The following is a 12,311-nucleotide window of genomic DNA, read 5'->3' as shown; positions in this document are numbered from 1 at the left end:
TGGCTATTTCTTTAGGTCAAAAACTGTGAAATACTAGCAAATGCTGATGGTTCCACTTAATGTTTGTTGACAGAGAAAGCAAAGGTGGTGACACATGGGGACTCCAGGTAAAGAATATGTAGATGGTTGTCCTATTCCTTCAGCTTTCTATTTTTTTTTTTAATATTTTTTATTTGTTCATAGAGACACACACACAGAGAGAGAGAGAGAGAGAGGCAGAGACACAGGCCGAGGGAGAAGCAGGCACCATGCAGAGAGCCTGACGGACTTATCCAGGGTCTCCAGGATCATGCCCTAGGCTGCAGGCGGCGCTAAACTGCTGCGCCACCGGGGCTGCCCGCTTTCTATGGTTTTGAACTTGTTCAAAATAGAGAGTTGGGAACAAATAGGTAGTCAGCATATGAAAATGAATTCTGAACTAATACATACTTGTTAGATTAAGAGTGCTGATAACATTCCTTCTTGGAATACTTGCCTACAGTAGTGTTTACATTCTCTTGAAATTAATTTTGAAACTACTTGATTGAGAGAGAAAAAGAGCAACAAAGCTACTTATTTCATTGTATGAGTTTTCATGTCTGAATCAGCAGATGACAAAGAACAAAAAAATCAAAGAGCAATAGGTGGAAATGAGGAAAAGAGGAGCTTATTAGTATCATCTTGTTTTGCCATGGATGACATTTAAAGACAGATCCACTGCAGGAGAAAAATAGTTGTTTTCTCACAAATGATGACTGTTCCTTTATTTTTTGTGTAGAGATCACATAGGGTTTCCATCTAGATATGGCCTTGACATTCTCTGTAAGATAGGATATATCTCTAGAGTCTGAAAAACAGTCTAATCTTTCCCTCCCCTACCTTCTTTTGTTGCCATGAGGGATCATCTGAAGCACATTTTGCTCCGGGGTAACTGGGGTCTTCTTGGCGACCATGGCAGATCTGCGGCCTAGTAGATTGATAGAGCTAGTAGATGCAATCCCTCCTCCTTTCTAGAAAATTTCCCTAAGTGATTATAACAGCCCTCAGTCTTATCCTTCTTCTTTTTTGAATCCAAAACAGATCCCTAAAGAAGTGGCTGACATCTTTAACGCCCCCAGTGATGATGAAGAGTTTGTCGGTTTCCGAGATGATGTTCCCATGGAAACCCTCTCATCAGAGGAGAGCTGTGATAGTTTTGACTCACTGGAATCAGGGAAACAGGTACAGATGCTTCCTTTCATGGAAGGCACAGTCTTCTGGAAGCCTGGATCTTGGTTCAGATATTCTTTTATTTGAATATGGTCTGAGATTGGTGATAGCAGTTAATTGTCAAGCATTTTATTTTATAAATGTTTTGCCTTCATGTTTTAAGAACCAATGAGGCTACCTAGATCACTTTTACTGTTTAAGCCCTTTCTATAATAGTTTTTTTTTTTTTTTTAAATAAAGAGGGCCTCACATGATCAGATCTATTTCCTTTGCAACCTCAGGGCTTGCAGCCTGTGTCCAGGCTGTATTCAGAGTGCTCCCATGTGGCTGGAAGGGGAGAGGTGGTCCTACACAGCCACCGTCCACACCGCAGTGCCGTGCAGGAACGTGTGGTTACCACGAGACAGTCGTGTCCCTGTGCTCCTGTAGCGGGTTTCTATTGACACCCTACTCTTGGAATTGCCAGGGAGAGCCTTATTCTTTCTTGGATTACTTTGATCTCTGGCAAACACAAATTACGTTTCTCTGAGAGTTAGTTCCTGGAGGTTTATATTATGCCTTAGCAGTGGTATGGCCAGTCGAAATAGCTAGCTTTCTGTAGCATTTTCTTCTGCATTCATTGTGGCTCTCAAAATTCTTCATTCTCCCTAGACCATAGCCTCTCTCAAGAGGCTGTAAATTAAACCCACCTTGCTTCAACTGGGCAAGTGTAGGAGATTCTAGAAGCACTTTATGATACAGTGTAAGTGCCTGCTTGATCACTTGGCTGCCTGTGTGTTCCAGCCTCCTCCTGCAGCTCCCCTGATGCTCATGGCCCTTACTTTAGTTACAGCACTAAGGTCTGGCCGTGAGCTTTTCCTTACTCAGGAACCATTTGAGCATGGTCAGGCAGTGAGGGAGAGTAGAGCCCGTGGACCCGCCGTGAGGGGCATTCTGAGCAGCACAGCATGTGTGTGAAGAGCTGAGCCTGGAGCCCAGCAGTGCAGTGGGCATCCAGAAACAAAACAGCTTCCATATCTTGGCTGTTGTAAACAATGCTGGAATAAACATAAGTGTCAAATTAGTGTTCTTGTTTTCTTTGCGTAAATACCTGCTAGTGAAATTACTGGATCATAAGGTAGTTCTATTTTTAATTTTTTGAGGATCCTCCCTACTACTGTTTTCCACAGTGGCTGTACCAGTGTGCGTTTACACCAGTGGTATGTGAGGCTTCCTTTCTCTCCACATCCTCACCAACAATTGTTTGTTGTCTTTTATTTTAGCCATTCTGACAGGTGTGAGGGGATACCTCATTGTGGTTTTGATGCGCGTTTTCCTGATGATTAGACAGGGAAGCAGCCTAAGTGTCCATCAATAGAAGAATGGATAAGGGAAATGCTAAATATGTGTTCAGTGGAATATTAATGCAGCCATGAAAAGGATGAGGTTTTTGCCATTTGCCGCAACATGGAAGGACCTAGAGGGTATTAAGCTAAGTGAAGTAAGTAAGTCTGAGAAAGACAAATACCATATGATCTCACGTGGAATCTAAAAAATAAAATAGATAGAAAGCCGAATCAGACCTATAAATACAGAGAATAGACTGATGGTTGCTAGCAGGGAGGGGTTGGGGAGATGGGTGAGGTGTGGGGAGACCGGTGAGGTGTGTGAAGGTGAGTGGGAGGTCTAGGCTTCCAGTTACACAGGAAGTATGTCGCTGTGGGGGGGCGGGGGGTGTTGGAAGGCACAGCATAGGGAATGTAGTTGATGATACTGTAACAGAGTTGTGTGGTGACAGATGGTAGCTACACTGGTGAGCACAGTATCAAGAAGGTGAATCACTGTGTTGTACACCTTAAACTAACACTGTGTGTCACCTGTGCTCAAAAAAAAAACAAAAAACAAAAACAAAAACACTTGTAAATGGGCAGCCCGGGTGGCTCAGCGGTTTAGCGCCGCCTTCAGCCCAGGGTGTGATCCTGGAGACCCGGGATCGAGTCCCACATCGGGCTTTCTGCATAGAACCTGCTTCTCCCTCTGTGTCTCTGCCTCTCTCTCTGTGTCTCTCATGAATAAATAAATAAAATCTTAAAAAAACAAAAACTTAAAACCAAAGCAGCTGCTTTTGCTGCTCTGACCCCTGCTACTTCTGTGCATTCAAGCCCCCCCGCTCCTGCTCCCCACTGCCAGGTGTGATGCCAGCGTGCCTCAGATGGCCTGTGACCCTGTGCTTTTCATTCAGCTTGCCCTGAGTTCAAGCACCTCCCCAGGGACAGGGTCGGTGTTGTTACTGTCCCTGTTTCAGAGGGGATGACACAGGCTCAGGGCAGCAGCGAAGGGACTTGTCTCAGCCCCCACATCTGAGAAGTGTGTGGCCGGGATGTTTGAAATCTGGGAGCATCGCTTTGCAGCCTCTTCTTTTCTTCAACTCCCCTGTAGCGTGGTGGACCAGAAGCCTCACGGACACCCTCCTCGTGCACTGGTTTTGCCCGTGTATATGCTGGTCTGTGCTCTTTGTTCTGCTTATCTGTCTTCTCTTCGTTTCTTCTAGAGTCCACCCCGGCTTGGATCCAGTTCAAATGCTGCTGCTCCTTGAAAGTTTTCCTGAATTTTCTTTCCTTCTTTCCTTTTTTTTTTTTTTTTTTTAAGGTTTTATTTATCTATTCATGAGAAACACAGACAGAGAGAGGCAGAGACACAGGCAGAAGGAGAAGTAGGCCCCATGCAGGCAGCCCGATGTGGGACTCGATCCCGGGACTCCAGGATCATGCCCCAGGCCGAAGGCAGGCACTAAACCGCTGAGCCACCCAGGGATCCCCTCTTTCCTTCTTTCCATATGCCATCTTGCTTGCATCTCCCTTAGAACGAAGATCTTGACTGTGGTTACTGTGGACCTGTCCCACTGCCCTGCTAACCTGTTACCTCCTCAGTGGGAGGCGCCTCATACTTGAACAGTGCTTTCTAGCATTCTTGGGCTGGACTGCTTACTCGTGTTTTCCTTTCCCCATGTTCCATATGCTCAGCTCCCACTGGTAAATGAGTACCCATGGGGTGGAATTGAGGTGGGATGCTGGTCTCACTCTTTAGCTCACCATCATTTTCCTGTCTGTTCTTTCACGTCACATGAGCTTCCAAATAAAAAGTGTAACCACTTTATTAGTTCCTCTTCTCATCTGTTCTTTGCTTATGTTCTTGATCATGGTAGATAGATATAGGTGATCAAGGTCCAGAACATACTGCCTGGTATTGATTTGAAAGGATAGCAAATTCGGGAGAGCAAAGAGCTATATGAGTGTTGTAACCAAGATTGCAGTGAGACTGTGGAGTAGATACTTTGCTTTATAAAGACTCACAGTAAGGATGGTTTGTGCTTGTTTATTTTTTTTTTTTTCATTTTTTCAAGGAGGTTCCATATGTAGTGTGGAGCCCGCAGTGGGGCTTGAACTCCTAACCCTGAGATCAAGACCTGACATAACATGAGGAGTCCAACGCTTAACTGATTGAGCCGCCCAGGCTCAGTTCTTATTTATATCTTGTGGAATAAGGAGAAGAAAAGCAGGGGCCTTGGTTTAGGACTGTGGCTAAGTTGTTTTTGTGTTCTATCTGGTCACCAAAGATACTGATTTCTCTCAGCCTGACCATTTATTTCCCTGTGAGGCTTTTCAAAGGGAAAAGAGAGCCAGAGAGGACTGGACGGTTAGAACTTGCTGCTCTAAGAGGTGACTTGTTCTCTCTGGGCCCTAGGCAGGGACAGTGGGTATATGAGGAAATGTACACGTAGACCCCCATTGCTCTAAACCTGCTTGTAGAGACCGGCTCCGGGCTCTGTGAGCCAGATGTTTCCTGCTGGTGGAGCTAGCAGCTTCATGGTGGGTTTCTGCGGCAGCCAGCTGTGCACCAGTCTTCCTTACAAAAATAAACCCCAGGCCTGTTGCTTCCCCACCCCGACCCCACACATTCACAGTCCGTGTTAACCAGCCAAGAGGAGCTGCACAAACTTGTATGGCGTATGTAGCAATGTTGACTTTGGTCTTCCTTAAACACAATTTGAATTTCACTTTAAGGAAACTTCTCTTTTCTGTTTGTATTTTTTTTTTTTTTCCAAGCAGCTGCACCACAGCTATCAACAAAGGGACAAAGTAATTTAGCTCCAAGCACACTCACTCCAATTACCCATAATAATTCATAGGAGACATTTAAGCTTAAGAAAATGCTGGATATAGGCATTTCTTCCTCTATCCCCCTGTAAATTTTCCCACTCATCTATTATATCTGTTTTTCTCCAGAGATGATCTGAGCTTGAAGAAGTATATAATTAAAGTCAGGGAGAGGCAGTGGGGGAGATAAAGATTCCCCAACCAAATGTGGTGTGTTGGGGGGTCATTGCTATATCGGGTGTGGGAGGAAGAGGCGTCAGAGGCAACTGGGGACACGGACTCCAGCCCTGGTTGCCAGCTTGGAGGAGGCTGGTCTGTGCGTCTCCTTCCCACACCGCAGGTCTGTCTGTCCCCTCCTTTCTTCCCAGAGTGCCATTTACGGAGCCCCGGTTTCTTTCCTTCTTTGGGTTCAAAAGACAGAAAGTCCTTTGAAAATGTCTTTCTTTTTTAAGGGTCCTGGTGCGTCTTTCCTCCTGCTCACATGCTACCTGGTGGGGGCTGCTGGCCTCGCACCTCCCACAGGAGAGGCAGGAGAGGCTGTCCCGGGGCCAGGGAGGGCCGGGGAGGGCTCCGGCCCCTTCCCGCAGAGAGCCAGGCAGGTGCGCTCCCGACGCGGGGGAGTCGGCCTTGGACAGGTGCGCGGAGGGCAGGCCAGCGCGTGGCAGGGAGCCGCACTGGCCCCCCTCGCTCAGGATCGGGATCGGTGCTATGCCCGACCTTCCCCGGGGGCCCTGGCAGGAGAAATGGAACCCACTGCCCCCCCCCCCCCCCCCCCGCCCAAGGCAGCAAAGTAGCTGGCTCAGCCTGGGCCGTTCTGACATTTGGAAGTGGTGCAGTTGATCGTCTCAGATTGTTCAGTTCTGTTTCCCTAATGTGTAGAGGAACGTGTGTGCGCGCGCGTGTGTGCACTGGGGTAAAATACACATGACCTACAATTGACCGTTTCACCCTCTGGTAACAGTGAGCGAGCGCCAGGCTCTTGCAGGCAAGCTGCCAGGTGGCACCGTCAACCAGGGTGCTCCCCCACCTCGAACAGACGCTGCCCGTTCAACAGCCCTTCCCTGCCCCCCTCGCCCCCGGAAGCCTCTGTCTTCTTCCTTTATGATGTTTGCGTGTTTTTAATGCAGCAAGATGTGCGTTTCCGTTCCAAATACTTCACGGAAGAGCTGCGAAGGATTTTTATAGAGGACACGGACTCAGAGATGGAAGAGTTCGAAGGATTTACACAGAATGAGCTGAATGGAAATAGTAACCCAGAAGTGATGGTAATAATCCTCAACGTGGGAGAGCGCGGGTTCTCCTGTTTTCAGTCCTGTTCCTGAATTGTAGTTTCACTCGGAAGGAGTCACGTCCCAAACCAATGACATTTTCTTACGTGTGTGTGTCTTAGAAGCCGGTTACCGAGATTGAGAAATGCTAGTCTAGGCTAATCCCTGGTCTACCAGTCCATTGTTCTCCTAGAGGAAATCCACTTGTCTTTCCCTGGTACCTTCGAGTTCCCGGGGTGGGTGCATGTCTCAGGTGTCCCTTAATTGTCCTCGTGAAAGAATTTATTTCAGGCTTTCTTAAACGTCCTTTTTTTTTTTTTTCTTAAACGTCTTTTATCTGAAAAGAGGACCGTCTGTCTAGGAGTAGCAAGTTCCTACAAGTCCTTTCTTGCGTGTAAAGTCATGTTCTTAAGTGTGGAGTTAATTTGGCCAAAACTGAGCTGTGGTACAAAGTTAGAGTTTTCCCTGTGTGTTCTTGATTTGGATGCAGAAATGCTCTTTAGGGCACCTTCAGCCCAGGGTGTGATCCTGGAGTCCCGGGATCAAGTCCCTGCATGGAGCCTGCTTCTCCCTCTGCCTGTGTCTCTGCCTCTCTCTGTGTATGTCTTTCATGAATAAATAAATAAAATATTTAAAAAAAGAAAGAAAGAAATGCTCTTTAAATGATAAAGATGGCCTGGCCATGTCAGATTCCTGAGGGAAATGTGCTCTCAGCACTTGCCCTTCGGGAGACTGGGGATTTCTTCCTTCACTGCATAGATTTAGGCTTCTGTGCTGCCAACTAGTATTTGAATCTCGCGTATAACTTTAAAGAACAGCCTTTGGGTTTTTTTCCCCAGGCATAAAAGTATTTTATACTAACTGAAAAATAGCACACATTTATCCCCCCAAATCAGTCCACCATCTCCTTCTTGGGTATCAGGATAAAGGATGGAGGTTAAACCTCTTCACGTTCAGAAGCTCCTAAGGAGGAACCCCGTCTGGTGTGGAACTTGTATGGAAATCTAAATAAGCTGTAACTAGTAGGTTTGCTTTGTTCCTCACCTTTTCCTAGGGTGGCGGTGGGGGGGAGCTTAGGCCTGAAAGCCCTAATGGTAGGCTGCCTTGTTTGATGTTGATCCCCCCGGGAATAACAACACAGAGTTCTGCCAACCTACAGGCCCCGGCCCTCCTTTGGCTTTCTTTACTGAAGCTGCTTGTAAGGCTGTTGATGTGTTCTGGCCAGCCGGGCTCCACAGTTTTCCTTGCCAGCAAGGCACTAAAATCTTTCCAAACCCTTAATGGGTATCTTCTACTCCTAGTGACTTATTTATCTTCTGATTGTTAGCTAAGTGATCTCAGGGTATTCAAAGGATCCGTGTTTCTAGCACAGTGAAGACTACTCCAGAATTTTTTTTTTAATGGTCTGTATATTTAGGGTATGAATTGGGACATGCTGACTGCTGTCATTCGTATCTTTGGGCAGGTCCACCTGCAGATTTTATTTATTTATTTTAAAGATTGTATTCATTTATTCATGAGAGACAGAGAGAGAGAGAGAAGCAGAGCCACAGGCAGAGGGAGGAGCTGGCTCCACACAGGGAGCCCGGCGTGGGACTCGATTCCGATTCCGGGTCTCCAGGATCACGCCCGGGGCCGAAGGCGGGCGCTCAACCGCTGGGCCACCCAGGGATCCCCTGCAGATTTTATTTTAAAATTCAGTGAACAAATAAGCATTATTGCTTCCCTCCTCAGCCTCCTGCTCACCCTAGTGAAGGCGGAGGAGACTGCCTTTTCTGATACTAGGATGTTACTTGGTGTCTGGTGGTCTAGCCACACATGAGGCTACCACAGCAGTGGTGCGGCCCTTGAGTTCTTTGCCTCCCGTCTTTATATTTGCTCTCACCTACTGTAGTCCTTCACAGAGTCCTTAGTAAAGAGATACGGGTTAGGGGATGATGAAGATAAATAAAACCAATTTGAGAGAGATTTCCTCTGAAGTTCTCCAACACTCTCTTTCTAAAATTGGATTCCTCCAATCCCACCGTTTTGCATTCCAAAGCTACCAATGTAGAAAGTTCAGGATACTAAAAAACAAACAAAAGGATAAATCAATAACGCTATAGTCTTCTCTACTTGGCTTGTTGTGGATTTATATATACACCAAGGTTTGGTAGTTACATGAAGGGGGTTTTTTTTCTCCCTTTTCCTTTCCTTTTCCTTTTCTTTCCTTTTTCCTTTCCTTTCCTTTTTTTTTTTTACGTAGGCTCCAGCCCAGCATGGAGCCCAACAGAAGGTTTGAACTTAGGGCACTGAGATCAGGATCTGAGCTGAGATCAAGAGTCAGATGCTCAACCGACTGAGCCACCCAGGTGCCTCAATATATTTTTAAGAATAAATTTTCTTGGGATCCCTGGGTGGCGCAGCGGTTTGGCGCCTGCCTTTGGCCCAGGGCGCGATCCTGGAGACCCGGGATCGAATCCCACATCGGGCTCCCAGTGCATGGAGCCTGCTTCTCCCTCTGCCTGTGTCTCTGCCTCTCTCTCTCTCTCTCTCTCTCTCTCTCTCTGTGACTATCATAAATAAATAAATTTAAAAAAAAATTAAAAAAAAATAAATTTTCTTGGGGCACCTGGGTGGCTCAGTGGTTGAGCCTCTGCCTATGGCTCAGGTTGTGATCCTGGGGTCCTGGGATCAAGTTTTGCATTGGGCTTCCCGCAGGGAGCCTACTTCTCCCTCTGCCTGTGTATCTACCTCTCTCTCTGTCTCTCTCATGAATGAATAAAATTTTATAAAAAAGAATTTTTTTCTTTTAAAGTAGGTTCCATGCCCAATGTGGGTCTTGAACTCACAACCCTGAGATTAAGAGTTACACACTCCACCAACTGAGCCAACCAGGCGCCCCTTCTCTGCCTTACTTTTAACTTGAGTCAAGCTAGAATTCGGGGGGCGGTCACGGAGGGGGCAGCTGAGTCCTTTACCTCAGTCCTGGGCCCATCGTGGGCTATTCCCTGTTCTCCTCAGAGCGGCCCTGTTGTCCAGAATCCCCGACAGAGGGTCTCAGACTAAACTTTCCAGCATGTAGTAAAGGAAAGATGCGCAGGAGGTGGCCTTGATCTCGATGTTCAAGCCCAGCTCTGCCATTGCTAAGCGTCCCCTCACATCTGAGATGTCACCCCCTCATCATCTGGGTAATGACCCCACCCTGCCATTGCCTTATGTTCTGTGTCTCATGTGTAAGGCTGAGTTCCGTTTTAGTGCCAGAAACCTGTACCAAGCAGAATTAGAAAATTCAGGGCAAGAATTTCCTGGGCTGCCTGAACAGGTGCTTCACAACAACCCAAGAGCTGTCGGCCTTGATTTCACCCCGCGGCTCTACGGGTTGCAGAAAAGGGAAGGGATATCCCTGGGAGTGAGGACCCAGCTTGCTTGGGGAGAAGTTTCCCCCACTGACCCCGACGGCCAGTCCTCTGCTTGCTCTCCTGTCACTTCACTGAGGTGAAGTCGGCTCTCCTGTCCCTCCTGCCCATGAATCCTCTTCCTGTTCTTCGGGGCAGTATGGTCAGTATTTTTTTTTCCCCCTCAGCACTCCATTTGTATTTGAAGATAACTCTAAGGCCATGCATTCCCTTTTCTTTGGCTCTTCCCCATAATACGTGGCCGCCCCATGGAGGGGCCCTGCTTTGTCGGGGCACCGGGCCGCGGGAGGCAGCGGCTCTTGGACCGGATTCACCCGCAGACCACCCGAGCGCCTAACTGAAGAGTTCAGTGGGAACTCAGAATAGGAAAGAGGAGCTTTCTTCTCATTTTTTCTCTACAATAATGTCAGAGTGCTTAAAAAAAAAAAAAAAAAGATTTATTATTTTTGGGGGAGCCTGATGGCGGGATTCGAGCCCAAGACCCTGGGATCACGACCTGAGCCAAAGGCAGGTGCTCAACCACCGAGCCACCCAGGTGCCCCCAGAGTGCTTTTAAGGAAGGTGTTTTTGAAGGTCTGTTGGGAAACATTGTTTCTAGTCTTTCTCCTTTTCTCTCCTTTTGTTAGCTCGTGGAGTCAGATTTGAGTGATGCTGGTAAGGAGTCTTTGGTGAGTGAAGAAGAGGAAGAGGATGAAGGAGAGAAGGCTACACCCAGAAGAAGGAGGCCGAGGAGAAGCAGCTTTGGTCTTCGAGTCGCCTTTCAGTTCCCCACCAAGAAACTGACGAAAAAGTCAGATGACAGTTCCTCGGAGCCACTGTTTTCTAGCACACGCTTACAGGACAATAAAAAAGCAATTCTTGGAAGAAAGAGAAGCTGCAGAAAGGGGAAGGAAAGGGAAGATTCGGTCTCAGAGTCTGAGGACGACTCCAGGGATGAGGCTCAGGAGGGCTCGGATGCTCTGCTGAAAAGGACCATGAACATCAAGGAGAACAAAGCCATGGTAAGGCCCCTGGGCGGGCAGTCCGGGCGCTGGGTGCGGGCACTGAACAGCGGCTCCTGAGGCTCACAGAACCGCCCCCAGAGCGGCTGCCCTCGCATCTTTCAGGAAATGTGCTCTGGGCATCGGGTGTCCTTTTCTGTGTTCTGGACCCCAACCAGTTATTAGCTGGTCGGCTCTGGCTCGGGATCAGAAAGCGACTCCCCAGGACCACTTTTAGCTCCGTTTCCTGGTGCCGTGAACTCCTGCTGCTTACTGTTTGCTATGAAGAGAAGTTCTAAATAGTAGTGGTGTCGGAGAGCAGAGGCCGGGACCGCTGGCCGGTTCCCAGCAGGGAGGAGCCAAGTGTACACAGGGAGTCGAGAAGCCCACTTAAGAACCGCAGTGTGTGCTGGGGCTTCAGGACGTCATACGGGAGAATGAGAGAGGCCTAGGTACTAAACTGAGTGGTTTTCAGCCACAGTAACCCATCTTTGCTAGGATGAATGGCAGTACAAGGGGAAACCTTTGTCATGTGTATTTGGTTTTTCTGTATTTGTTCAGTAACATATTTGCTTCCTAATTTTGCGTATGCAGAATTAATTCTACCACTCAACCACTGTTAGCATTTTGGTAGATTTTTAATATTTTCTTTTTAAAAAGCACAATATGATAGTGTGTACTCTCCTATGTCTAATAAGAACATAAGAAGCTTCACTTTTGAGTGAAATTTACCCTAAGACATATTTATGGTTATTAGCTAAGGGAATTTTTTTTTTTTTTTTTTTTTTTAGCTAAGGGAAATTTTTAGCACTGTGTCGGCATCTTTAAAATAACTATGTTCATGAGTTTTGAGTGACACTTACACGTCTGTATACCTCTAAAATTAAAAAGAATCCTCATTGGGGCAGCCCGGGTTGCTCAGCGGTTTAGCGCCGCCTTCAGCCCAGGGTGTGGTCCTGGAGACCCGGGATCAAGTCCCACGTCGGGCCCCCTGGATGGAGCCTGCTTCTCCCTCTGCCTGTCTCTCTGTGTCTCTGTCTCTGTCTCTCTCTCTCTCTGTGTCTCTCATGAATAAATAAAATCTTAAAAAAAAATCCTCATTGGCGTATTAATGCCTGTTAGTTGGTATTCTTAGGTGTTTATTTGGGAACATTTCCATAAATTATTTTTGTAAATGAGAAATGAATCAACATAAACAGTTTCTTTGGAGCTCTAAATAACTGTCAGAACAATCTAGTTGAGGGATCCCTGGGTGGCGCAGCGGTTTGGCGCCTGTCTTTGGCCCGGGGCGCGATCCTGGAGACCCGGGATCGAATCCCACATCGGGCTCCCGGTGCATGG

General features: G+C 47.3%; 1 protein-coding gene across 2 annotated transcripts in view; it reads left to right on the top strand.

Moving 5' to 3' along the window:
* CDCA7L (cell division cycle associated 7 like) overlaps nt 1-12,311 on the top strand; it is a 50,173-nt gene that overhangs the window by 31,437 nt on the left and 6,425 nt on the right. Inside the window, exons 2-4 of one of the 2 annotated variants that reach the window (XM_055314728.1) lie at nt 1,060-1,200; nt 6,452-6,589; nt 10,617-10,991. In XM_055314728.1, the coding sequence (XP_055170703.1) occupies nt 1,060-1,200; nt 6,452-6,589; nt 10,617-10,991 (654 nt within the window). The remainder of the gene's footprint in view (nt 1-1,059; nt 1,201-6,451; nt 6,590-10,616; nt 10,992-12,311) is intronic. The other variant, XM_055314729.1, reaches the window with a different exon arrangement.

Source organism: Nyctereutes procyonoides, unplaced genomic scaffold, assembly GCF_905146905.1.
Source record: "Nyctereutes procyonoides isolate TBG_1078 unplaced genomic scaffold, NYPRO_anot_genome, whole genome shotgun sequence".
NCBI lineage: Eukaryota > Metazoa > Chordata > Mammalia > Carnivora > Canidae > Nyctereutes > Nyctereutes procyonoides.
Note: the sequence above shows the minus strand (reverse complement) of the source record. Positions and strands in the feature narration are given on the sequence as shown.